The sequence below is a fragment of the Spermophilus citellus genome (assembly GCF_964194105.1).
Source record: "Spermophilus citellus genome assembly, chromosome: 18".
In the NCBI taxonomy this organism is placed as follows: Eukaryota; Metazoa; Chordata; class Mammalia; order Rodentia; family Sciuridae; genus Spermophilus; species Spermophilus citellus.
The window spans coordinates 13,937,916-13,964,904 of record NC_138200.1 but is presented as its reverse complement, the minus strand read 5'-3'; the positions used below and the strand labels follow the sequence as shown (position 1 = coordinate 13,964,904).

The window sequence follows — 26,989 nt, the reverse complement described above, 5'->3', positions numbered from 1 at the left end:
TGCCCAGCAAATAAAAGTTTAGATCACTCAGTGCAGAGTTGAGGGCCCTGGGAGTGGTGTGGATCCTCTGGAGAATGGTCTTCTGCGTGTGGGTCTCTAGTGGAAACAAGTTTACAGGTGAGACATGAATCAGATCCTCTACTACCTCATTTTGTTTCTGGCTGGTGACAACCCCTCAGCAAGACAGAAGAGAAAGCTGAGGGGGAAGCATTGCAGAGAGGCAATTTTGGGTCTGAACCCCAAAAGACAAGGAGCAGCCTCCCATGTGATTATCTGGAGGCAGTATGATGGTTCCGTGGTGGGAGTGAGCTCAGTGTTGGGGACTAGGGAGAAGGAAGACCTCCAGGGAATGCAGTGTGCGTGGTGTTCCATAGACCTGTGCTTTGGTGGCCCTTTTGTTTATGTGGATACAATTGGAGCGAGAAGGATATAGGAGGACTGTGGGGCTTGCCGTGGCTGCCTCTGGGTCATGGATAAAGCTTTGGTGTGGTAGCTAGCCTCTAAGATGGTTTCTGATGATGACCAGCCTCTGATATTCTCACTTTTGTGAAATCCACCCCCCCCACACCCTTTTGGGGCCCAGATGGGGGGATTGGCACTCGGCCACTGAGCCACATCCCCAGCCCTATTTTGTATTTTAGAGACAGGGTCTCACTGAGTTGCTTAGCGCCTGTCTTTTGCTGAGGCTGGCTTTGAACTGGGATCCTCCTATCTCAACCTCCCGAGCAGCTGGGATTACAGGCAGATGCTACTGCACCCAGCTGAAATCCCCTTTGGGCATGAGCTGGACCTAGTGACCTGCTTCAAGTGAATATAGCAGCCCTGCATTTTTCTGTGAAGAATGCATTCTAAGATCTCCTATACACTCCTGAAGCCAGGAGCTGTACCAAACTGTGCAGTGCTTTTTCCATCTGTAAGTATTTGTCATGTACTGAGGCTGTAACTTGCTGTTTAAGGTGTGATAGCAAAACTCACATGAATTTCCTTTTCCTTCACAATTTCACACAAGAGTCATTCTTAACCATGGATCTTAGCAACCTCATCCTGATTTCATTTCCTTTCCTCATTATCACTTTTTAACTTAAAGCAGTTTATGGCCTCTCAGCATCATTGCTGCTTTTTTAATTGCTACATCATAACTACCTGATAGTGAGATTTATCATGATATATTTGTACATGCACATCGCATAATTTGGTGTATTTTCCTGTACTTTTCCCTAGTCCCCATCCTCTACTCTAATGGTCTTCCTCTTATTTGCATGAGATCCTCTCCTTGTTCCTTTTTTTCTTTTTTTCTCTCTAGTTTCCACATAGAAGAGAAAACATGACCCTTGACTTTCTGAGTTTGACTCATTTCACTTAGCATGATCTCCAGTTTCATCCATTTTCCTGCAAAAGACATAATTTTGTTCTTTATGGCTGAGTAGAATGCCATTGTGTGCATATATCAGACATTCATTATTCATCTGTTGAGGCACGTCTACGCTGGTTCTATAACTTGGCTATTATGAATTATGCTGCTATAAATGTGGGTACGCATGTATCACTATAGTAAGCAGAACCATTACTCTTAAGCTTTGGGGCTACTATTAAACAAAATAAGGGTGACTTGAACACAAGCATGGGGGCTGGGTACCTGACAACCTGTGTAGCTATGTAAGTGACTAATGTGCAAGGAGCATATACAGTGTGTGTCCACTAGACAAAGGGATGATTCCCGTCGGGGCAGGCTGGAGTAGATGGTGTGAGATTTCATCATACTCGGGATAGCATAATTTAAAGTCATTGTTTATTTCTGGAATTTTCCATTTAATATTTTCAGAAGGCTGGTAACTGAAACCACAGAAATTGAAAACTGCTGATGGTGGGGAGTGGACACTACAGCAAAAATAATGGGATGTCACTTCCATGATAAGATTACAAAGACTGGCTTCTTGTTGCTAGCTGTCTTTGAAGAGATACATGTGGCAAGAAGCTGAGGGAAGCCTCTAGCCAACAGCTAGTGAGGACAGAGGCCCACAGTCCAGTTTCCACAAGGAACTGAATCTTTCCAACCATTGTCTGAGAGCTTGGAATCAGATCCTCCCCAAGTCCAGCTGTCGATGGACCTGCATCCCTGGCTGACAGATTGATTGTAGCCTTGTAGGCCCATAGGCACCTAGCTAAGCCATGTCTAGACTTCTGACCCAGAGAAATAGCCATAATGTTGGTTTTAAGCTACTACATTTTGGGATAATTATTATCCAGCAATAGGTAAGTAAATTGGGCTTTGGAAAATAAAGTCATTTCTATAACTTTGTGACTTCTTTACTAATACTGGGGCCACAGTATTGAGCATATTCTCTTCTCCTTCTCTTTCCTTCCCCCCATCCCCTTTCCTCTTCCTCCCTCTCTCCTCAGCAGTACTGAGAATTGAGCCCAGAGATGCTCTACCACTGAGCTACATCCCCACCCTTTTTATTTTGAGACAGGTTCTCACTAAGTCCCCAGGCGATCCTTGAACTTGTGATTCTTCTGTTTCATTCTCTAGGATTACAGGTGGAGTGTGTTCTGAATACCATTTTTTTGGTGGGGGGAGTGGCGCTAGGTATTGACTCCCACAAACTGGTATATGCTGAGCATGCTCTGTACCACTGAGCTGTACTCTGAACCCCTTTAAATATACTTAGTACACTATCTCGTATACCTGGTAAAAGAAGACATATAAATAGTATACTGAACTCCCATATTTCCTTCAGTTTTGCTTATTTTTTTTTTCAAGTTAGATTCTACTCTACTTCTCAAATTATTTTGAAGCAAATCCCAAATAGTCTATTAGCCCAGTATCAGCTTTGTATTTAAGCATTTTCTAAAATATACAAACCAAACACAATGCCATGATCATGCCTAAATAAGTTTTTAAACTGCACTCAATACCTGATTAGTATTCAGATTTTCAAAATTTGTATACATACTTCTGTATACACTTAGAGTCAGAATTCAGAAGAAGTTTATATATGGTAACTGGTTGATATGCTTCTTAAATCTTTTTAAATGTAGGCCACACAGAGAACAGGGTGTGGTAGCCACACCTGTAATCCCAATTTGGGAGTCTGAGGCAAATTAGAGGCTAGCCTCACCAATTTGAAACTCTTGTCTCAAAATGAAAAGAGGACTGGGGATGTAACTCAGTAACCCCGGGTTCAATCCCCAGTACAATAAAAATAAAATAAAAAAGTTCTAGGCCACTCCTCAGTTACATTATTTCCCCCCTACTTTCTTTGTTAGTTTATTCCTTGTTAAGATATGATGGTCTGGGGCTGGGGATGTGGCTCAAGCGGTAGCGCGCTCGCCTGGCATGCGTGCGGCCCGGGTTCAATCCTCAGCACCACATACCAACAAAGATGTTGTGTCCGCCGAGGACTACAAACTAAATATTAAAAATTCTCTCTCTCTCTCCTCTCTCACTCTCTCTTTAAAAAAAAAAAAAGATATGATGGTCTGATCCTATGCTTGTATAATTTTATCAAAATTGATTCTTCTGTCATAACTAAGAAGAAGCAATAAGAAAATAAAAACAAAAACGAAAAAGATATGATGGTCTGGATTTTGTTGACTGCATCTTTGTCAGGTCACTCAACATTCTTGGGTTCCCCAAGATCCATTTTGAATTTGGATGAGAGTGTTTAACCCTCACAAGAGCCCTATGAGGTTGGAGAACAGAGATACCTGTGGGCTTGCAGGCAAATCTTGACTCCTCTAGTCAAGGCTAAGGCTGTGTTAGCTTAAGACAAGTCTCTTTTTTTGGCACTAGGGATTGAATCCAGGGTGCTTAAGCACTGAGCCACATCCCCAGCCCTTTTTGTTTTTTTGAGACAAGGTCCTCACTAAGTTGTCTAGGCTGGCCTTGAACTTGAATCCTCTTGCTTCAGTGAGTTAATAGGAATTACAGATGTGTGCCAAGGTGCAGGGGCCAAGTTCCTTAACTTTCTGCACTTCCATTTCCATGCACATGGGGTTATCACAGTCCTTTCTGAGGTGATGCAGAATATCCGTCTGGAATTAACAAAATAAAAATTTATGAATGCTCTGTAACTTTTGCTTTTATTCCTATCCCCATTTTATGTATGAGCAAGGTGAGGCTCTATTTCTATAGCTTAGCCCAGGTCATCCAGTCAGGAAGTGGGAGTTGGGGATGAATAGTGAACATGGTGGGACATTACCTAGCCTGAGGCCCAACATAAAGTATTCACTGGATCATCTGAGAGGTGGGCCTGTCCTGGTAATCAAAAGGTTGCCTTGTTCTGCCCCTCAGCACAGGAAATTCCAAGGTGGTTTTCCACATTAGCTCCTCTGGTTCTGTACCTGGAGGGAGAGTGAAGGCGTCGCCAGTTACCTGAGCTGACTCCAGGGATTCAAATATCTCATACCTGCATGTCTGGGCCTCTGCTGGGGGGTGGCTGTCACTTTTAGTGGCTTGGGTTACTTGGGGCCTATCTGGGCATTTCCTGGGGCCTACAGCCCTCACCCTGTCCTTGAAATGGTTCTGGCTGGATAGCAGCCTCTAGGTGGTATGGGTAAAATTTGGGACTGGTTTTGGCCGGGGACAGGACTGAGAACACAGGTTTCCTTGTTTCTGGGGAGAGGGAGGGCAGGAAGAAATTGGAGACCCCATCCCCCACCTGGTCACTGTTGTTCCATAGTCCATGATGGCGTGGTCCCCAGTGCTCCTTGGTGTCATCCTCTTGCTGACTGCCTTTCCAGGGTCTACTGTCGCAGGCCGTTCCATGCCCAAACTGGCTGATCGGAAGCTGTGTGCTGATGAGGAATGCAGCCGTAAGAGTGGAGGGGGGGCGGCCTGGGGACTTCTGTTGCAGGTCTGTGGATGGAGTGCTGTTATTCCCTTTTATTTCTTCTCCAGACCCCATATCCATGGCTGTGGCCCTTCAGGACTACGTGGCTCCTGACTGCCGTTTCTTGACCATACACAGGGGTCAAATTGTCTATGTCTTCTCAAAGCTGAAGGGCCGAGGGCGGCTCTTCTGGGGAGGCAGTGTGAGTCTTGGGAGAATGGAAGAGGGAGGACTATGGGGTTGGGTGGAAGTTGACCCCACTTCTCCACCTAAAGAGCAAATTTGGGGTAAACTGATATCCAGATACTTGGGGAAGGGTACGTTTTGTGACTTAGTTTATTTTTACTTTGTTTAGAAAGTACACCTGCTTTTCTAGACACCTAAAATACTACAAGCGATTCCTTTAATGAAGGGAGATGAGCAATAAGCCATCAAAAATGTCAGAAAATATGTGCTTCTGACATTTTTGACATTTTATATTGAATGAATATAAATTTAAATCACATGCTCTGGGAGGGGTATGAGTAGGTGACATTTAAACAGATCCAAATGACAGGGTTAGAGCCAGGCATGTGGGGATCCTATAGGAGGCAGTGCAGAAGCTTCCAGCAGGAATGACGGTTCTCTCAGACCCAGCTTTTAACTCCTCTTTCCCAGGTTCAGGGTGATTACTATGGAGACCTGGCTGCTCGCCTAGGCTATTTCCCCAGTAGCATTGTTCGGGAGGACCAGACTCTGAAACCTGGCAAAATTGATGTGAAGACAGATGTGAGTGTCCTGAGGGGTGGCAAGTTTCCTGGAGGAGGAGGACCCTTGGGTTGTGATGGTGGGCAAATATAACGCCTATGCTCTCTGGTAGCCTTGCTGTGTGTGCTGGGACAAATGCTTTTTTTGCCTCAAATTTCTCATCTGTAACAGGGAGTGATTTCTACACCAGGATCTACTTGAAAGGTGCAAAGGTATAGGGCTCTAGGCTAATTTGCATAGCTCCTGTGTGGCCAAACCTGGCCGCAAGGCTGCAGCTTTTGCTTAAACCACTAGATCTGATGCTGGTTTTCTCTTCACTGTTTTCCCTTTCTCTTTTTCAGAAATGGGATTTCTACTGTCACTGAGCTCAACCTACCGCGGTTCCTGCTGTTTTTCCCTCCTGGCTGTATGCAAATACATTAGTTAGTGCAAACTGCCGGTCTCTGTGGTTTTGGGGGGTGGAGTGGGGCTGTACAAAGGAAATGCTTTGCAGGTTTCTGAATCTAGCCAATCAACTCCCCGAATGTGGCATCGTCAATGGTTGCTAGGCAGAGTTTGATGAAAGCCTTTTCGCTCTAAGCTGGTACCCTAGGCGGGCTCCTAAGATTAGATCTTGCACACAAGCAAGAGAGAAGACGGAATCAAACGCCCAACTGAGGGACTGTGTCCTCTCCTGACCAATGAGAGGGAGTTGAACTATTGGGAATGCGCCAATCGGGCCAGAGAACATAAATCGCAAAGCAGGTGTTTTCTTGAAGAGCATCTGCAAAGCCGGTGGGAAGTAACCTGCCCGTATCCTCCCAGTTTTCCTTCTTCCTGCCTTTGGGGTCAGAAATTCACCCACCAGCTCAAGATTGCTCCAATCCTGCCCTTGTCCCTTGTTTGCATCCATATCTCCGCCCCAAGTCTGTTCCTGTCCAATCCGGAGTCTCTACTCTGCCCTCGGACTCCTGACCAAATCCCTTCCTCCGCCGGGCGATGCATCTCAGAACCGCCCCTTCCCACTTGCTCTGCCAATTGCTCGCCTTGCTCCCGCCCCCTTCGGCTCAGCCCCTCTCAGGCCACCAATCCGCACCCTTTGTCCCGCCCTCTGCCTGCCGAGTCCGCCAATCCCTCCTTTTGGAAAGCGTGGCCTGGTATCCCGCAGCTCTAGCGGGTCGCGCCGGAGCGGGCGGGGGGGTGGAGGCGGAAGTGGCGGCGCCGGGTCCGGGAGTAGGAAGGAGCCGGGGCTGCAGCCGGAGTGGAGCGGCTGCCAGCCGAGGAGCAGGCGCGGCCGCGGCGCCATATTGCGGCCCTCAGCGGCCGCGACCAAGTCATGGCCGAGACCTACGGTGAGGGTGGTGGGCCGAAGCTGGGGTCTGGGCCCAAAGAGGATGCGGCCTGTGGGAATGGGGCGGGGCCTTATGTACTTGGGGGCGGGGTCTGCCTCTATGGGGGCAGGGCCTAAGTGGATGCTGGGAGGGGTTTCGTGGGTCTAGGGCTGAGCTTAATCGATTTGGGCGGAGCCTGAGGGTCTGGTGCGTGCGTTAAATAGATACGGGATTCGAGAGAGCGGGTCTCTCTCGAATGGTTTCTGGGTTGGCCTTGAGGGAAGAGGTGGGCCTTCATGTATTGGGGCGGAGCCTGAGTGAGTGGGGCGGGGCTAACCGTGACTGGCAGGGGTCGTGCTCTACTGGCTAGAGGGAACACTGAAAAGCAAGATGCTCTGAACTGTGAGGCTGAACTGGTTTGAGAGGTCCGGAATGGATTGGGATGCGTTATCTCTAAATTAGGGTTGGAATGTAATGGCAAAGGATGGGGCTTAAGCTTCAGATTAGGGGCCAAGAATCTGGGAGAGAATGGGAAAAAGAGGTTGGGAATTGAAAAATCAGTATGAGTGCACAATACCAGGTGGTGAAGGGAAAAGGGGCTATAGAAAGCTTTGGGTTAGGATTCAGAGAGAGCTTCATTGTTAGAACATCCACAAAAGCAGGGTTATCAAATGCAAAAATTCAGAAGTGGGAACCAGCTTGTCATTTTGAGGGAATAGACTGAAGGCCAGAGACATGAATTGAGAGGGTAGAGGAGGTGAAATCAAGAGAGACACAGATGGCCTATACCTGTAGATCCAGGAAATCATGAAGATGAGGCAGGAGATCACAAATTGGAGGCCAGCCTCAGCAACTTGGTGAGGCCCTAAGCAACTTAGCAAGACCATGTCTCAAAAAAAAAAAAAAAAAGGCTGGGGCTATAACTCAGAGGTAAAGTGCTATTGGGTTTAATTCTGAGTGCCAACCAAAAAGGAGGGACTGAGGCTAGATTTCCCTTGATTAGATGAATTTCAAGAGGAAATATCAAATAGCACATATCTTAGACTCTGGAGACCTTTGGCCAGGGTTTCAGTCTCAATTCTGTCCCAGATGTGTGATCTTGGGCAAGTCAGATAACCTCTTTGGACTCAGTTACCACATCTGGAAAACAGGGATAATTATTAGTATATGTCTCTCCTATAGTTTTCTCAAAGATTAAGTGAGCTGGTAATATAAAAATCTTTAGAACTGTGCCTATGGTAAACTATGAAGAATAATCTTGGGCCAGGCATGGGATGCAGTCCTAGCAACTTGGGAGGCTGAGGCAGAAGGATTGCAAGTTTGAGGCCAACCTCAGCAATTTAGTAAGAACCTGATTAAATTAGTGAGAACCTGTCTCAAAAAAATAAAAAGGGAGGCTGGGGTTGTGGCTCAGTGGTAGAGCGCTTACCTAGCATGTGCAAGGCACAGGGTTCAATCCTCAGAACCCCCCATAAAAATAAATAAATAAATAAAGGTATTGTGACCAACTATAACTAATATAGATAGATAGATAGATAGATAGATAGATAGATCGATCGATCTAGATAAAGGGTTGGAGATGCGGCTCAATGGTAAAATCCCTGGGTTTAATCCCTGGTAACAACAACAACAACAAAAGATAATCTTCTTGGACTGGGGATGTGGGTCAGTGGTAGAGCACTTGCTTAGCATGTGTAAGGCCCTGGGTACCATCCCCACCTCACGGAAAGCACCCCAAAAGAAAAAAACAGGTGATCTGTTACAATTGTTGTCTATGCTTCTGTTTCTGTGTCTGTTTCTTTCTAACTCTTCTCAATTTCTCCCTTTTTCTCTTCCTGTGGGTATCCTTGATTTTGACTCCATCTGCTCAGACTTCCTCTTCAAATTCCTGGTGATCGGCAGTGCAGGAACTGGCAAATCATGTCTCCTTCATCAGTTCATTGAGAATAAGTGTGAGTTTCCAGCAGTGGTCTCAGCAGCACTGAGCTGTGGGTAGGTGGGCAGCTGATGGGTTGGGCATGACCGGCCATAGATCCAACTCCATTGCTGGGCCTTGCCTTGGTGTTTTGTTTGCTAGGTTCACAGTCACCCCAGCAATGAGAATGGGTTTGTAGAGACAAGAGGCCTTGGAGGATGGGGGATCCTCTGAGCCTCTGCATGCCTCCTCTCTCCTTCCCATTCCCAGTCAAACAGGACTCCAACCACACAATCGGTGTGGAGTTTGGATCCCGGGTGGTCAACGTGGGTGGGAAGACTGTGAAGCTACAGATTTGGGACACTGCTGGCCAGGAGCGGTTTCGGTAGGTGGGCCGGGCTTCCAAGGAGGGGGGGAGGGGAGGAGGGGGAGAGAGAGGTGTGTGCACTCCAAGACACAGTAATAGGAGTAAAAAGACACTGAGAAGGCGAGGCAGAGGAGAGAGCTTGCATAAGGTCCTGGGTTCCATCCACAGCACCACAAGAAAGGGAAGGAATGGGAAGGGAAGAGAAAGGAAGGGAGAAAAAGAAAGGAAGACTTGAGGTTGAGGAGTAGAGTTTGAGAGACCCTAAAGCAGAAATAGAAGCAGAAGCATGAAAGAGAGACACACACTCAGAAAAGAAAGGTAAGAGAAAGGGAGACTGAGAAAGATGAAGATGAAAAGAATGATAAAGCAGGTAAGGAGATGCAAAAAGAAACAGGTCAGAGTGGGAGAAGGACAGGGAGGGTGGACAGTTGTAGCCAGGAGGATGGAGAAATGGATGTCTAGGGGAGAGGAAGATAGATGTGTAGGGCTCAGCACATAGTAGGTCTTCAGAAAAATGTCTGCAGAAAAGTTGATAGACATAGAAATTCTGAGAGTCTGAGAAACAGACAGGGTAGAGAGAGAAACAAGGAGTTCAGTCCATGGAGAACATGCTCTCTCGGCAACACTTAATAGGTGCTGAGACAGACCGCATGAGCTGCGGAGAGCCCAGATACAGAGATGGGGAAGGAGAAACAGGTGCGTGACATGGGTTGGATTTGTAGTAAGTGCTCAATAAATGTTTGTGGAATGATTGCCTGAGTGCAGAGGGATCCAGATTGATGAGACAGGGAAATAAAGTTGGCCATGGGGATGTGGCTCAGTGGTAGAGCGCTTGCCTAGCACGTGTGAGGCACTGGGTTTGATTCTCAGCACCACATATAAGCAATTAAATAAATAAATAAAGGTCCATCAATAACTAATTTAAAAAAAAAAAAAAAAAGAAAAGAGTTGGCCATGCTGGGAAGGAGGCCTCCATCAGACACAGCAGAAGAGGGACAAGTATATATTGCATCGCACTGGGTAGGACTGGGTAGAGGGGAGATGCTCAGAAAATGCTGAATGAATGAGGGCGAAGGCAAAAATAAGTATGAGAGCCAGAGTCAGCGAGAGACAGGAGGAAACAGAGTTAAAGGCACATAGCTGGAGTGAAGCTCAGCAGCAGAGTGCTTGCCTAGTGAGACCCTGAGCAAGATCCCCAGCACTGCAAGGAGAAAAGCTAGACACTACACACGTAAACCATATGCAGAAAAAGAAACAGACCAATGCACAGGTTCAGAAAGACAGGGACACAGAGACAGAATTAGGTAGACAAAGAGCTAAGTGAGAGAGAAGTTGAAAGAGAGAGAGACAGGCAGACAGACTTCCAGGTAGAGAAATTATCTCCACCAAAGCTAGGTTTGGGGGCTGGGCCAGCAGTGAGAGGGTCCTCCGAATCATCAGTCTCTCTGTGCAAAGGGGGGCAGTCTTGGGGCACACCCCAGCCTTGGGGATGACTGGGTCCCCCTGGTCCCACAGGTCGGTGACACGGAGTTATTACCGAGGGGCGGCTGGAGCCCTGCTGGTGTATGACATCACAAGGTGGGTGTGGGCTACTCAGCATGAGCAGCGTGGTTGGGGTGGGACATGGGTGGCCTCTCTCCTGTGCCACCTTCCTTCTCTGTCCCTTCTCCATAGCCGGGAGACATACAATTCACTGGCTGCCTGGCTGACTGATGCCCGCACACTGGCCAGCCCCAACATTGTGGTCATCCTCTGTGGCAACAAGAAGGACCTGGACCCCGAGCGTGAGGTCACTTTCCTGGAGGCTTCCCGCTTTGCCCAGGAGAATGGTGAGGGCTCTGCTGTGGACTGGGTGGGGGAGGAGGGATGGGACTGGTCACTGTGGCCCGTGTGTCTCCTAGCTGTCAATGGCTGTGCCCTATAGGTGGAGGTTCAGAGGTCTGGGTTCAAATGTGAGTGTTGGGCTGTGTGATCACTCTGGTCCTCAACTTCCTCAGCTGTGAAGTGCAGTCAAAATGTTTCTGTCTCATGTGTGCTGGGTAAGGAGGCCACCCACCGTAGAAGGCCCTCAGTATACTCTGGCAGAGTGGGTGCTAGATGAACGTTGGCTGCTGGGAAGTTTCCACCACGTGGGAGGCAGCTCATGGTACTTACTGGTTTAAGGTAGAGATTGCACCAGTAACTTGGGAGTCTGAGGCAGGAGAGTCACAAGTTCAAGGCCAGCCTGGGCAACTTAGTGAGACCCTGTCTCGAAATAAAAAGGACAGGTACTCAGTGGTAGAGCAATCTTGGATTTAATCGCCAGTAACACTAAATAAATAAGTAAATAGAATAAAAATAAGGTAGAGATTGTGGCCTATGGACAGATGCATTTTGTAAATAAGGGAGATGGGCTGGGATGAACCCCAGGAGAAGAGGCAGTGGTGCTGAGGGGAATGGAGAGGACTGACAGGCCCAATCAGAAGGTTTGCACGGATCACTGGGTGTGATGGCGCGTCACTGTAATCCCAGCGCTTTGTTGGGGGTGGCTAAGGCAGGAGGATCAAGGCCAGCCTCAGAAACTTAGTGAGATACTGTCTCTAAATAGAAAGACATGTAGCTGTGTGCTAAAGTGCCTCTGGGTTCAATCCCTAGTAACAAAAAAAAAAAAAAAAAAAAAAAAAAGATCTGCAAGTATAAATTCATTTTTCTGGCCAGATCAAATATATTTGCTGGCTTGGGATCTGCCCATGTTCCCCTATTTTGTGACCTCCAGATTTAGAAGAGATTTTGCCATCAGAGATAGATACTGTTTGCATCCTGGCTGTAACTTCCCCACTGTGAGGTCTTGTGATGTAGGTGATAGGTAGACTCCTAGTGGGCCCAGCCTGGGCTGGATGGTGCTGAGGACACAGGAAGTCAACCTTAGGTCTGGCCTTCATGTGCTCACATTGCAGTCTGTGATGGTTAGGGGACAGACCCATTTGTAGACAGTCACATTCCAGAGAGGTCGGAGCCAGGGTAGAGGAGGCACAAGAGCCTGTAGGAGCCCAAGAGAGGCACTTGACCCAGGTGGGGAAGTCAGGGAGGTTTTCTGGGAAGGAGCATTGTGAGCTGATTCTGTAAAGAGGAGCTAGAGGGGTACATGGGGAGGAGGCGGTGTTCTCTGCAAGGGGACGCCATGTGCAGAGAGGCCCGAGATGAGGGTAAGGGTGGGTGGGGACGTTTGAAGAACAGATGAGCCAGATGCTGTGGCGCACACCTGTCATCCCAACGGCTTGGGATGGATGAGGCAGGAGGATCGTGAGTTCAAAGCCAGCCTCAACAACTGTGAGGCACTAAGCAACTCAGTGAGACCCTGTCTCTAAATAAAATACAAAATAGGGCTGGGGATGTGGCTCAGTGGTTGAGTGCCTCTGAGTTCAATCCCTGGTGCCCCCTGACCAAAAAAAAAAAAAAAAAAAAAAAAAAAAGAACGGACTGAGAGACAGTCGGTGGCTGAATGGAGGATGGGGACTGACAGAGGCTCTGCCCCTCAGAGCTAATGTTCCTGGAGACCAGCGCTCTCACAGGCGAGAACGTGGAGGAGGCCTTCCTGAAGTGTGCCCGCACCATCCTCAACAAGATCGACTCAGGTGCGGCCTGGACTGACCCAAGTGGGAGTGGGAAGCAGGGCTCAAAGGTCCCCAAGGGAACAGTCCTGACTTCTCCCCCTGTCCACAGGTGAGCTAGACCCTGAGAGGATGGGCTCAGGCATTCAGTATGGTGATGCTTCTCTCCGCCAGCTGCGGCAGCCTCGGAGTGCCCAGGCCGTGGCCCCTCAGCCCTGTGGCTGCTGAGACGTGCAGAGCCAGGTGCGACACTGGGTCTTGGGGAGGCAGGGGTGGTCTCCTGGGAAGAGGGGTGTAGAGCAGACACAGAGGCACGGAAAATGTAACAAGAGGAAAAGAAAGACGCAAAAGCACAGGAGCTAAAGGAGCCATCTTCTCAGCTTCAAGAAACCCACCTGTCTCCTCCAACCCCAGCCCTCTGCCAGCCCTCAACCCTGGACCTGACCCTCCTGTTCATTGTTCTCACCTATGTATTGAGCACATACTGTATTTTGGGTCCTATTTAGGGCTCTGGAGAGACAGCAGTGGGTAAAAACAGACAAAAATCCCCGGCCTCATGGAGCCCTCATTCTCTTGGGAGGAGATGGACAAGAAACAAGATATATAAATGTTTTATTCAGCTTTTTCACTGTTGTGACTAAAAGACCTGACTAGAACAATCATACAAGAGAAAAAGTTTATTTGGGGGCTCACAGTTTCAGAGGTCTCAATCAATAGACAGCAGGCTCCATTCCTTAGGGCTCAATCAAGGTGAGGCTGAACTCACTGATGATCAGGCATCAGCAGAGAGATAGACTCCACTTGCCAGATATAACTATATATCCCAAAGGCATGCTCCCATTGACCCACCTCCTCCAGCCACAACCTCCCTGTCTTCAGTTACCACTTATTTAAAACCATTAGGATTAATTCACTGATTAGGTTAAGGCTCTCATAACCCAGCATTTCTCCTCTAAACCTTCTTGCGTTGTCTCATCCATGAGCTTTTTGGGGATACCTTACATCCAAATCATAACATTAAGTAAATTATATAATAGGGCCATTAGAGCTATGGAGGAACTGTGAGTCGGGTAAAGTGGGCAGAGTGGATACACTTCTAAACAACAGTGAGGGACACCTTACCAAGAAGGTGACATTGGAGCCAAAACCGGAAGGATGGAGGGAGAGGGTCCTGTGGGCATCTGAACCAAGAGTGTTGTCAGCAGAGAGAACAGCAAATGCAAAAGCCCTGGCATGGGTGAGGAAGACCGAGGAAGCCAGTGTGTGGCTGGAAAGGAGAGTGTGTGTATATTGTGGGTACAGCCAGAGATGAGAGGGGAGCTGACCAGTTGGTGCCTGTGGCCCTGGGGAGGACTCTTAACTCATACTGGGGGTGGTTTGGGAGCCACAGGAAGCTTCTGAGCAGAGCAGGGACTGGAGCCGATTCATAGATTCACAGGGTCACTCTGGCTGCAGGTAGGAAAGGGCACAGACATCATTGAGGGGGCTGGGTTGCTGCTAATCTGAGGTGAGAGTGGATGGTGGACAGGTTGTTGAGAAGTAGATAGGTTCTTTTTCCTTGCTAGTCTGTCTCCAGTCTTGTCTCCACCCACCTCCTTTTCTCTTTCTCTCTTTCTCTTTTTGGTTACGAGATTGAGCCCAGCACCTCGTGCATTCTAGGCAAGTGCTCTACCACTGAGCTGTATCCCTATATCCCCAACCCTTTATTTTACTTTGAGCCAGAGTCTTGCTGAGTACCCCAGGCTGGACTTGAATTCATGATCCTCCTTCCTCAGCCTCTTGAATCACTGGGATTACAGTCAGTGAGATTACAGGCACAGACCGCCATGCCCAGCTTGTCCCCTCTTGACGCAGCCATTGTGTCTTTCTGAAACACAATTTGTTTCCTGTTCCTCCCTGTTTAAAACTACCCATGGCTCCCAGGGTCCATTGGACACACCTGAAGCTGCTCAGCCTGGCATTTGACCCTGTGCAGGAATGGCTCCTGCCAGCCTCCCCAGCCTCACCGTGTTCCTCTCCCCACCACTTAGTTGCTTCAGCCACACTGAAGTTCATTTTGTTTCTCTGACTCTTTTTTTTTCATGCTGTACCCTTTGCCTGGAACACCACTCCTTCCCTCTCTGCCCTGGTGAGCAACCTCCCCTCTCAGAAAGCCTTGTTTCATTTTCTATGCTTGATCCAAACTCCTTGACAGGCTTGCAGTACCCTGCAGAGTTTGGTCCTGTCCCCATCTCTGTGGGTATGTGTGTGTCTTGCCAATTCTCCCCTTTGTACTTCATGCCCAGCCCCCTTCCATCTCCAGGGTGGCTGGGGGAAATGTTAGACTTTGGATCTGCTTTTTGTTTTTATTTTTGTGGTATGTGGATGGTATCAGGGCCTCACACATGCTAGGTAAGTGCTGTAGCACTAAGCCCCATTTGTAGCCCTTTGAACCCACTTTGAAGGTAGAACCACTTTGTTTCCTGATGGAATGAATATGGAATTTGAGTGAGGGTGGGGGAGGGAGACAGAGAGGAGAGACAAGGATGAGATCTTTGGACAGTGCTATCTTATCCTTTCGGCCTTTACCTGCTGTGCCTGGGCCTCAGTTTCCTTATCTGTAAACTTAGTCCAGGAGTTTGAGAGCAGCCTGGGCAATTAGTAACATAGTAAGACCCTATCTCAAAAAAAAAAAAAAAAAAAAGACTATTTATCATAGGGCTGTTCCTTATTTTTCTTCTTATGCTTCTTAAGGAGTCTGGGTTGTGCAGAGGTGTATGGGAATATATTATTCACCTTGGGGCTTAGCATATTTCTTTTAGGATTTGCTCTCAGTGGATCAGATGCAATAAGCAATACTTTCACAAACTTTGTTGGCAGCCATTTTATATGTTGATCTAATACAGTCACACCCACATGTAAAACTCCAGCTCATGTTTGCCTGCTATCAGTATTTTTTTTTAATTGAGGTTAAACCCACATAACATAAATTTAGGCATTTCAAAGTGTACAGTTGATTGGCATTCAGTACATTCACAAGGTTGAGCAACCACCTTGTCTAGTTGCAGAACATGTTCATTATCCTGAAAGGAAACTGCACACCCGTTAAGCAGTCATTCCCCATTCCTTTAGCCCCTGGCAACCACAATCTGCTTTCTGTTCCTATTGACCAGTATTCTTACTTCATATGATGTACTCCTATGTTTTCTATTCTATTTTATTTCTAATAAAAAATAGTAAGGGCCTACCAAATTAATTCCCCCTTACATGCAGTGCTGATATTGGAATCATCTGGAGAGCTTTAAAAGATACCGATTCCCAGGCCTTACCCCAGAGATTCTGAAGTAATTTCAGAATTTCTAGAAGCTGCTAGGTAATATTATGAACAACCAAAGCAAAACCCACTAATCTAATATGTCTCTTAGTTTGGGAAACTTTAGAATGAGGCCTAAAGCCAGGATGATCAGGGATGTTAAGGGGATACAAATACAGAAATGGGGACATGATATTTAGACACTGAAATGTCCCATTACAGCTTTCTGATGAAAGCAAACAAGGAGGTACAGGTGTCTTCAGAGAGAGAGAACTCAGAATGACCTGCAGAGGAGAAAGACACCCTTGGTGGGGGAGTGGTATGGGCCACCAGATACAGGTGGGAAGTCAGGAAGATATCCAGGAATGAGAGAGACATAAGCTAGATAGACCCAGGACCTCTCTAGATCATCACACCCTTCTCTTACAGCTCACCTGTTCTCCAGGACCAGCCCTGCCCTTCCGGCTGGGGCCTAGACCCAGGCCCCAGGAGGCCGTGCCCCAACTGCCCCAGCCCTGGAGAAGCTGCCCCGCCACCTGTCCTCCTTCCCTGGCCTGGTGGGGCCTGGCTTTGGGGCAAGACTGAGCCACGGGGGAAGGGGGAACCCATACCTGCTGCTGCTTCCTCTGTCTTGGCTAACCTCTGCCCCCCATCCCCCAGCCCCTAACCATACCCCAAGAGCTCCCAAAGCCTGAGACCAGGGCCATTTGGCCCCAACTTCCTGCCTGGCCCTGCTGTTGCGAGTACGTGTTATTTATTACCTGGAGGCCTGTCCCATCCCCATCCTACCCCCATAAAGCATTGTTTACACCTGTGTCTTGGCCTCTGTCATTTTGGGATGTTGGGAAGAGGTCTTGTCGGAAGAATTTTGGGTTGTGATTTTGGGAGCCATGTCTCTGGGTTGGACATGGTGTGGGATACACTGCTTGCACCATGGCTTAGATGTTCATTGTGGAGGGAGTTTGTCATGGCATACTTTGTGATAGTGCTTGAGCATCACGTGTGTAATACTAATGTTGCTGTGATTGTGGTGTGTGAGTGAGTCCTGTGTGGAGGACAGCATCTTTGGAATGTGTGACACTGTTGCTTGTGAGTATTCTGTATCTTTGGTGATTATATAGGTGAAGTTGGTATGAGAAACGAAGGCCAAGGTAGGGGAATTGGGGCCTATGAATGCACCCTGGGTGTGTGCCTGGTTTTATATATGCAGGCTCGAGGCCTGAAAGTTGGAGGCAGTGACTCACTGTTCTGTTGCTTGCCACATGAAGTCTGAGTGTGTTTTGGTGTGTATTTAGTTTCTCTTATACACCGTGTGTGTGTGTGTCTGAGGACCGTGGACCTTTGTGCAACCCTGACTCATGAGCATACTTGATATGGGTGTGTATCCCCCGTCCGCTGGGTCCAGATGAATCGTTGACACCGTCTTGTGGCCTGCCAAAGAAAGGTGTAGCCCTCTGAGGACAGTGCCAGCTGCTCTCCCACCTAGTCAGCTTTATCCAGCCTCCCTTGCCCCCCCCCCCCCCCCCGCCCCATGCCTGAGCTCCCCAGTTGCTCTGCGGGGGGGGGGGGCGCTGGCGGAGCGGGGTGGAGCATTCAAAATGACCTTATCTGAGTACTCCTCCCGGGAGGTGTGGCCCAATATTATAAAAAAGATGGGGTTGCTTGTACCAGTGTCTCCTCTGCATAGCTTTCCCAGATTTCTTTATTCCGACTTTCACAAGTGTTCCGAGAGGGCAGGGCGTAGCGGGTCATGTAAATATACATTTTGCACATCTGTTTTAGTCTACTTAAGGACGTCCCGCACTTTCCCCCTCCGATATAAAAAGTGACTTGCAAATTTACATGCATTTTCCAACTAGCAGCACAGCCATTTCTCAGTATCCCCATTCTTAGGCTGTGAGAAGGAGGTATCTGCCTATGTAAGTGAGTTATGTGCATGTGGCGGACCAACCCAGCTGCTCCTTTTCCCGCAGTATCTCAGCTGGGAGGGGTGGGCCCTGCCATGTAAATAATTTTATTTGCATGCCCCGCCCATGACTCTGGTTTTAACATGCACAGAAATGCCCTCCTCCCTGATCCAGCCCCTCAGACTGTGTTACTCCTCCCAGGAGAAAGGGGCGAGGCGGAGAATGCAAATGAGTCTGGCGTCGGCGACGGGCCCACTTTTACTTTCTGGAGAGGGGTGTTCTGGATTTTTTCGCATTGCCCCGCGGAGCTTGCGCCTGCGCACGCACCGTCTCTTTCGCCGGGGCGCGGTCACGTGCCTACCGGGCGAGACGGGGGCGGAGCGTCGCGGGTGGTGGGGGCGGGGTATGGCGCGCTGTGCGGCGCTGGGCGGCTGGCACAAACGGCGGCGCCGGGGTCGGAGGAAAAAGCTCGGTGAGGAGGTCTCCGGAGAGGAACGGAGAGGAAAGGAGAAGGAGCCGGAGTCGGGGCGTCGGCGCGCGCCGGGCTTGGTGTGGGGGCGCGCGCCGGACACGCGGTGGCGGGCCCCGGCGACCTGGAGAAGGGGAGGGTGGGTGGGGGAGGAAACGCGCGCCGGGCACGTTGGGTGCCGGCCGTTGTGGGGGGGAGGCGGCGGGTAATGCGTACGGGGCGGGGGAAGGGGAGGGGTACGGGGTCCGAGTGACTTCTAGGCCTTGCTTTCGTCACCCACTGCGCCCCGAAAGGCCTCAGGGCTTGCACCCAAGGGGCTTGGGAGCAGGACTCTTTTCCCTTGTCCTGTCTGTACCCGAGTGTGTACATTCTTCTCTGTCCTTGCGACTGTCGCTGTGTGGACCCTCCTCGAGGCTCCCTTCGTCCTGACTCAGGACCTCCCTTCCGTCTGGGTGTGTGTCCGCCCCCAGCAGGCTTCCTCTTGGGCACAGGTCGACCCCACCACCTTGTTCTGACTGGTCGTCTTGGGCCTTCCTTCCCAGTTTCCCTCCGGTCTGTTTTTCTGCTTCCGGACTCCCCCTTTTCTTTGCCTGTTGATCCCCTGAACTCTTGAGTTTATCCAGATCCCCTATTCTGTTTCCGTAGACCCCCACATTTTTGTGTCTCTGAAGCTTCCAGGCTTCTACTCCCCCCTCCACCATTCCTATTCTATCCCGGGTCCCCTCCCTCTTCTCTGATTGTGGATGCTCTTCCTCCCCCAAACCTCCCGCTGCTGTCCTCTCTGGGTCATCTACACTGACTCTCTCGCTACTCACTGTTCTTTTCCTTAACTTGACCTCACATTGTTGGGGGGGTCTCTGTAGCCAAGTCTCCTGGCATCTTCATTAATGCCCTTAGCATTTCCACCCCTTCCCCAACCTACCTGCCTCTAACGCGTCTCACCTCCCTTTTTTTCTCCCTTTCTCTCCAGCTACCCTGACGTGTCCCTTCCCAAGCCTCTAGGGACAACAGTGGACTTGGGGACCAGCGAGCACCCCCAGGGCACAAGAGGAGCCTCTGCTGCCTGCCCTGCCTCACCCTGCCCCACAACAGGCCCAGGGGCCCCCATCTGCATCAAGTGGAGGAGGAGGAGGCGGAGGAGGGTGGCACCATGGGCCCGGGCCGTGCCCTCCATGCCCGGGAGATGAAGACATTGCTGCCATGGACAGCCCGTGCCAGCCGCAGCCCCTGAGTCAGGCTCTCCCTCAGTTGCCGGGGTCTGTGTCAGAGCCCTTGGAGCCCAGCCCGGTCAGGATGGGGGTAGAGAGTTACCTGCCCTGTTCTCTGCTACCCTCTTACCACCGTCCAGGAGCGCCTGTTGAGGCCTCGGCAGGGAGTGGGACCTCCAGAGCCACAGCCACCTCCACCACTGCCAGTCCTTTGCAGGAGGGCTTTGGTGGACATGATGGTGGTGAGCTATGGCCGCTACAGAGTGAAGGTGCTGCGGCACTGGTCACCAAGGAGTGCCAGCGACTGGCAGCCCAGGGAGCCCGACCTGAGGCCCCAAAACGGAAATGGGCAGAGGATGGTGGGGATGCCCCTTCACCAGGCAAGCGGCCCTGGGCCAGGCAAGAGAACCAGGAGGCAAAGGAGGAGGATGTCAGGGGTTGTGGCAGTGGCAATGGCAGTGGCAGTGGCAGCCGTGAGGCAAATGCTAGGATGAGGGAAGAAGCCCTGCCCTCCACACCTGAACGCCTGGCTCTGGACTACATTGTGCCTTGCATGCGGTACTATGGCATCTGCGTCAAGGACAATTTCTTGGGGGCAACACTGGGAGGCCGTGTGCTGGCTGAGGTGGAGGCCCTGAAGTGGGGTGGGCGCCTGCGTGATGGGCAGCTAGTGAGCCAGCGGGCAATCCCACCGCGCAGCATTCGTGGGGACCAGATTGCCTGGGTGGAAGGCCACGAGCCAGGCTGTCGGAGCATCGGTGCCCTGATGTCCCATGTGGATGCTGTAATCCGCCACTGTGCTGGGCGGCTGGGCAGCTATGTCATCAATGGGCGCACCAAGGTAAGGCTAGTTGAGCCTTCTGTGGAGGAACTTGATAACACTTTTGTTTGTTGAATGCCTAGCGCTCTGGCAATGAGTGGATTTGGACACGGACTTCTGGGGACCCCGTAGGTTTAGGCAGCTACAGCACAAAGGACATACCTGTGGGGAAGACGCCGAGGGGAGGGGTCTCTGCTTTCCCTGTGGGGGCTTGATTTGTGCACTTACCAACCAGAGGTCTGACCTAGAGCCACATGGTTCTTGGTATTCCAGGAATCCTCCTGGAGGACCCAATGAGAACTGCTGCCACTTGCCGACTCGTACCTGTACTTGGGCCGTACCTGTACTTGGGCCGTGTTGGGGTCCCTGGCCCTTAGCGTCTTACTGACTGACTGAAAATAATCAGTGTAGACAGTCCCATGTTGCTGCCCCTAGCAGTCTCTGTCCTTATCCTTCCTTGTTGTCCTGTCCTCTCATCTGCCCCTTTGCTGGCCTATCTTGTCCATCCTGTCTCCCAGGTGGGAATACCTGAAGATGGAGCTGGAGGGTGGCAGTGGTAAGGTGAACCCTGGCCGAGGGGGGAGGCACTGCCTGCCATTCTGACAGGCTACCCTGGGTTGCATTATGCCCTGTGAGCCTGCTGCATCGAGGACTCACAGTGCCATCTAATTCTGTAGATGGCATTGGGTGACTGCATGGTGGCCTAGGTGCAGCTCCTGTTACCATCTTTCCCAGCCCTTCCTGCCCTAGTTTCTCTCCTCCATCTCTCTGTCTTATGTGTCACTTCATACTTGTCTGTCTCTGGTCTCCTCCCGTGACCCTCTGTCCTTATGTGTCTTTCCTTGCTGTAGTATAGTAGTCCTCTCTTTTGGGAGTCTGAGCCTTTTTGAGAGTCTGCCAAAAGCTCCAGACCCTCCCTTAAGAAAAGTGCCCATTTGGTTGGAGTTTGTGGGCAGTTGTCAGGGCCTCATGGGCCTCTAGCTGCCCATTCAAGACCCAGGGGTCAGGATCCCTGTACAGACAATGGTCCATAAGGCCTTTCTGGCCTGCTGACGTGATCATTCTCTCCCTGGAAGGGCATGAGGGCCCTGGCCTTGAGTTCAAGGCTTGGTGTTGTTTGGACAAGGTCTATGGGGAGTGCTCGCTGCTCAGCACTGGCAAATCCTGGCTGATGGCACTGTGTTCTGCCCTGTGAGCGGGAGGCTGTGCTCCTTGCGTCTCCTCTCTCCTCTCACGTCCGTCCCTTCTTGGGTTCTTCCTCTATGGCTTTCCTCTCAGGCTAGAGCTGGCTCAGGGTCCAGGGCTCCCCCGGGGCCCAGGCTTATTTCCTCCCCACCCCAGCTGGAACTTGTCCTACTTCCCTCTCCCTCCCGTTACTTGATAGCTGGAGAGCCAGATCGACCCCTCCCTGGGCTTGGCTCCTGTGCAGGCCACATCAGTGGGGCCTCCTGTCTTAGCAGCTTCACTGTCAGCCCTTGGACTTCCCTTGAAGTTGTTGGACTTTCTAAAGGTTTGGGTGACCCTTATTCCTGGGGAGGTAAGAATAGGCCAAGCTGGTGGGGAAGAAAGGGGAGGAGCCAGCCCAGTGCCTCCAAAGGGCCATGTCTGGGCTCCTTTCCCTAGGCTCTGGAGTGAGACTGTGGGGTCCTGAGGTGGGTGGCAATGGGAACATAGATCACCAGTGTGGCTACAGCCAGTAGTAACCTGTTCCTCTGTCATTCCTGAGTAGAACTCCTCTGTCCTACCTTGCCTTCTCTCCTTGGTCCCACTGCTTGGTTGACCTGCAGCTGGGAGAGAGTTGGCTCCTGCTGGCATCACGGGCTACCCAAGGAGACCCTAGGGAAGGTCTAGCTGGCCCCTATTTGCCTATTTAAGAGCAGCTTGGACATGGGACCTGCTGTCATCGGCTGGGTTCATTGCTTTGGACTTCGTGCGCATGCATATGTGTGTGTGTGTCTCTGTCTGTGTGTCTGTCTGGTGGTGGTAGGGCTCTCGTCATCAGTAATCTTTTAACTTTTAGTGTCCTGGCTGTGATTATACCTGCTTGTTCCCTGAGATGGAAGAGCAACTTTCCTCACCGCCACTCTGTTGTCCTTGTGGGCAAGGCTTTTCCTCTTGAGGGTAGGATTCAGGGGAGTGCTCCTAGTCAGCAGAACGAGCACCAGGCACCCGGGAGGTAGGCCTGGCCCCAGGGGCCTAATGGGGCTGCTTTTCAGATCAGTACTGGGTAAACAGGAACCTGTGCTGCCTTCACATTGAGAGGAGTAGAATGGACAGTCAGCTAGAGTACTTCAGGTGACTCTCAATCCAGGTCTTGAATAGCCAGGACCACCAGGGGAAGAGTACTCCAGTCAGGTGGTATACAGGCTTTGTGATGGGGATGAGGTAGATCTGTTGAGGCTTGGGGCAGATAACGGGGATGACGCAGTTTTGTGGCTGTGGACGTCACAATTGGGAATTTGTTTTTTCTCAGAATATGGTGGAGAGCTGGGGAAAGGATCTCTGACTGCTGTGTGGGGAAGAGGGTATGCTGTGTCTTCCCCCATCCATCCATGCGCAGAACCAGCATGATCTCTGGTTGGATACCCAAATAGGCAGGCATTGTCCATCTCTAATCGGTGACTCACTGATTCCAAGCCACCAGGCCATGGCCAAAGCCATGTTCTTTCTTGCCAGTGAGTGGTCACTCATAGTGTCATACTATCTGCAGGGAGTGAGCAGCACAAAAAGGATTCTCTTTGTGGGGCCAGGGTTTTCCTGGGGGCCTCTTCTCACTGTGGTACCCTGGTGCTGCCAGAGAGAAGATTGGTTCTCCACTGCTGGGGAGCCTTAGGTGGTGGTAGCCCTCCTGGCCTCTTTCCCAGGGCAGCATTTGTGGTGGATCAGGTGCACGTTTGATAAGAGAGTCTAACATCCACACATATTCCAGATGAGCCCTGGGAATATTTGAGTAGGGGTCCTGGGAGGAGGAAGTGGGATTGAGTTGATCTGCCTGTTACGGAGTGCTTGGCAAACCTGTTTTGGCAGCAGATGCTGATCTGTTTGATTATGAGTGTTTATCTCAGGGTTGTCCTTCCGGGTGAGGCCTGTAGGTGTAGCTGAGCATTGGTGGGTGCCCTGGCCAGCAGAGTTGTATCTGGGTGGTGGGGTCAAGACAGATGGTGCTGACCTGGAAGAAGCTGAAGGGTCTTGTTTTAGCCAGTTCTCCCATTTGCTTAAAACCTCCTCCAACTCTCCCAGTGGAATGGGTTTGGGGAGAGGGTGGGTAGGGACTTTTTTTTTTTTTTTAAGTGGCATTTCACTCTGTACTCTTTAGTTCTTCCATCATGTGGCCACAGGTGCTGAGTGTCTTCCTAGACATTGGTTATCTTATTCCATTCCCACAACAACCTGTGAGGTCAGCTTCATTCCCAGGCTGTGTAACCTTAGGCAGAGAAGCTAAGTTACCTTCCTGAAGTCCCAGCCTGTGTGGCAGCACTGAGATTTGAACATGGGAATTGGGTCTGCAGCAGTAGTATGACCCTTTCCTTTATATCACACTTACCTCTTAGCTCCCTAGTGACAAAGATCCCAGGATACTGGCTACAGATGGTGAGGCCTGGGCAAGGGGACTGGTAGCCATCAGGCAGAGGAAGCAAGAACTCTGTAGCTAGACCAGTGCCCTCAGTATCCAAGACCCAGGGTGAGTCCTGTTAGATCTGTGGTCTAGAATTTGCAGAGTGCTGTGTTCGGAGAGATTAATTGTGTTGCTGGAAACAAGGTGTTGATTAACTCCATTTTACAGTTGTACTTGAGGCCCATTCAGATGGTGGGACTCTCCAGGGTCACTTAGCAAATTTGGAATTGGAATTAGGTCTCATTTTTCTTGAGGTTCAAGGTTTTCGTTCCTGTTCAATATATGAAATGGATCACTTTAGCCAAATTCTTTGTAGTCAAGGGCAGTGGTTCTCAGTGTTGCTGTATGTTAGAATTACCCCCAGGAACTTTTAAAATTGCAGGCCCCATCTTAGACCAAACCATCAAAACTTCTGAAATTAGGGCAACCTGGGCCTCTGTGTCTCAAGGCCTCTGAGGAGATAGCACTTCACAGCAGAGGTTGAGATGCCATGGCCTAGCGCTGTGAGACTGTGTTTGGGCCCATGTAAAAATGATTAAATTGGTTTTTGCTATATTGAAATGTCTGAGGTAGGGTTAGAATATCTTTAAGAAATCATACCATATTTATTTACTGGACTCCATCTGGGTACCATGTCCTGGGTGTGTGTGTGGTGGGGGAACTGAGGCTTTTGATGGACTTGGGAATGCAGTCTTGGCGGAAATAGAAGAAAGTCCTTGGAGCCCAGTACACTCAAGGAATCCAGGGGAAGATAAGGAGCAGGAATGGTATGAACAAGGCTGTTTCCCAAGATGTCCCTGCCTAGTCTCAGTAAACCACCTCCCTCCATCTCTGCCAGGCCATGGTGGCGTGTTACCCAGGCAACGGGCTAGGGTACGTGAGGCACGTTGACAATCCCCACGGCGATGGGCGCTGCATCACCTGTATCTATTACCTGAACCAGAACTGGGATGTTAAGGTAGGATGTGGGGGTGGGACTGTGCTTTCCACTCCATTCCACTCCCAGCTCAGATTGTAGCCTTCTATTCCTCTTCTCAGCCCAAGGGGGTGGGGGGGTACAATCTGTGGGCTCTTCCTGGGAAATAGCACCTCCTTCCCTAGCTAACAGTGTGGTGGGAACTCCCCCCCTTTCCGGGAATGGTGCTGTCTGCCCAGCCCCACCCAACCTTGTAATGAGCTCTCTCCCCCTTTTCCTGTCTTTAGTAGCTTCCTGCCCATCTCCATGGTGATGCAGACTCTGGGCTGTCATTCTTTTTAAGAGCCTGAGTGGTGGGAGTGATATGTGCTGGCACTACGCCCCCTTGTGGGCACCTGGGTGCAGTGCAAAGCAGAGGCTCCAACTTAAGACTAGCCAGCCTGGTCCTCTCCTCCCCCAGGTGCATGGTGGCCTGCTGCAGATCTTTCCTGAGGGCAGGCCTGTGGTAGCCAACATCGAGCCTCTCTTTGACCGGTTGCTCATTTTCTGGTCTGATCGACGGAACCCCCATGAGGTGAAACCAGCCTATGCCACCAGGTATGACTCTTACTTATGGGGATGTGCCTAGTGCTCCACCTGTACTCCCTTTGTGTCAGTCTTCACTGTCTCTCAGAGTGACCAGGGAGTGATGAATTGCCAAGAGAAGTCCTAGGTGGGAATAGAAGCAGGTGGCTCAAAAGGGTGGACTCCAGCGTCACTGGATATGGTGACTGGAGTTGAAGAAAACTGATTTCACCTGCCCTGGTCCCCAGGTACGCCATCACTGTCTGGTATTTTGATGCCAAGGAGCGGGCAGCAGCCAAAGACAAGTATCAGCTAGGTATTTGCTTCCTCTTCCCTCATATCCTTCCTGTTCCCTATACCCCCTTGGCCTCAAGCTACCCATATGCCTTCTCAGTTTTTTGCTGCTGGTGGTGATGATGCTCGAGGTGGAACCTATGCTTGGTCACTGAGCTGCATCCCCTGCCCCACTAATTTTGAGTCTCATTTATTTATTTATTTATTTTAGTTGTAGTTGGGCACAATACCTTTATTTTAATTATTTTATATTTGGTGCTGAGGAGCGGACCCAGGGCCTCGCACGTGTTAGGCAAGCGCTGTACTGCTGAGCCACCACCCCAGCCCAATTTTGAGTCTCTTAAATTTGAGTCCCACCACTCATTCTTCCTCATCTTTCCTTAGCTTGCTTTCCTGGTAACCCCAAAATGTGCCTTATTTCTTCCTGATCCTCTCCCTGTCTTCCAGGGTTTTCCTTGGCCTCTTTGACCCTTCCCTGATGCCTCACATTCTCTTGTACCCCTGTCACCCTCAGCATCTGGACAGAAAGGTGTTCAAGTACCTGTATCACAGTCAACCACGCCCACCTAGTGGCCGGCCCTAGAGCTGCATGGGCCGACAGCTCGCCAGACTTCAGGAGAGCCCAGGCCCCGCGGCAGCCCACAGTCCTAGTGCCTGCTCCTTCCCTGCCACTGCTGCTGCTTCTGGCTTGCCTCTGTCCTGCCGGGCATGGAGGGCCCTGTGCATCGCTGAGGACCGAGGAGGAGGAGTGATCTTTGCTGCTCTGTGAGGAGAGCTGGGGTTATGACCTGGGCAGTGGCCAGTGTTGGGGGCTACCGTTACTGAAGCTGGAGACCTGTGTCCTGTCCTGTGTGGTCATTACCCTGTTGGGTGTAAGAGCTGAGAAGAGGCAGGATTTGGGGTTGAGGTGAGTCATGGCCTCTCGCTGGCAAAGGTTTGGGGAGGTATCCCCAAGTCCCCCATTCCTCCAGCCTGGAATGTGAAGTGACTCCCCAATCCCTTTGGCCATGGCACCTTTGGGACTGGGCTGCCGCTGCTTGGGCAGGATAAGGTGCCAAGAGAAGCACGGGTATGGAAGTCCTGACAGCCAAGAAATAAATAAAAATTTACCTCAGAGCTGCAAATGTCTGACTCCCTCATAA

At 50.4% G+C, this 26,989-nt stretch overlaps 3 protein-coding genes across 5 annotated transcripts; all 3 read left to right on the top strand.

The window, feature by feature from the left end:
• The first annotated feature begins 4,341 nt into the window (after positions 1-4,341).
• On the top strand, positions 4,342-5,974 carry MIA (MIA SH3 domain containing). 2 transcript variants are annotated; one of them, XM_081273992.1, is made up of 4 exons: positions 4,342-4,815; positions 4,901-5,034; positions 5,490-5,600; positions 5,921-5,974. In XM_081273992.1, the coding sequence occupies exons 1-4, from the start codon at positions 4,686-4,688 to the stop codon at positions 5,942-5,944; spliced, it is 399 nt and encodes a 132-aa protein (XP_081130118.1). In that variant the 5' UTR covers positions 4,342-4,685; the 3' UTR covers positions 5,945-5,974. The 2 variants fall into 2 exon arrangements, with proteins under 2 accessions (XP_081130118.1, XP_081130117.1); XM_081273991.1 differs by lacking the exon at positions 5,921-5,974 and having other exon boundaries at positions 5,490-5,699.
• A 729-nt stretch (positions 5,975-6,703) lies between these two features.
• On the top strand, positions 6,704-16,863 carry RAB4B (RAB4B, member RAS oncogene family). The gene is made up of 8 exons (XM_081273990.1): positions 6,704-6,910; positions 8,761-8,841; positions 9,075-9,189; positions 10,687-10,749; positions 10,846-11,000; positions 12,690-12,785; positions 12,874-13,004; positions 16,483-16,863. The coding sequence occupies exons 1-7, from the start codon at positions 6,895-6,897 to the stop codon at positions 12,987-12,989; spliced, it is 642 nt and encodes a 213-aa protein (XP_081130116.1). The 5' UTR covers positions 6,704-6,894; the 3' UTR covers positions 12,990-13,004; positions 16,483-16,863.
• A 1,424-nt stretch (positions 16,864-18,287) lies between these two features.
• On the top strand, positions 18,288-26,971 carry EGLN2 (egl-9 family hypoxia inducible factor 2). Of its 2 annotated transcripts, none has more exons than XM_081275875.1 (6): positions 18,288-18,432; positions 19,400-20,478; positions 24,912-25,031; positions 25,450-25,586; positions 25,802-25,869; positions 26,362-26,971. In XM_081275875.1, exons 2-6 carry the CDS (start codon positions 19,630-19,632, stop codon positions 26,415-26,417), a joined length of 1,230 nt encoding a protein of 409 aa, XP_081132001.1. In that variant the 5' UTR covers positions 18,288-18,432; positions 19,400-19,629; the 3' UTR covers positions 26,418-26,971. The 2 variants fall into 2 exon arrangements, with proteins under 2 accessions (XP_081132001.1, XP_081132002.1); XM_081275876.1 differs by having other exon boundaries at positions 18,372-18,509.
• The last annotated feature ends 18 nt before the right edge of the window (positions 26,972-26,989 follow it).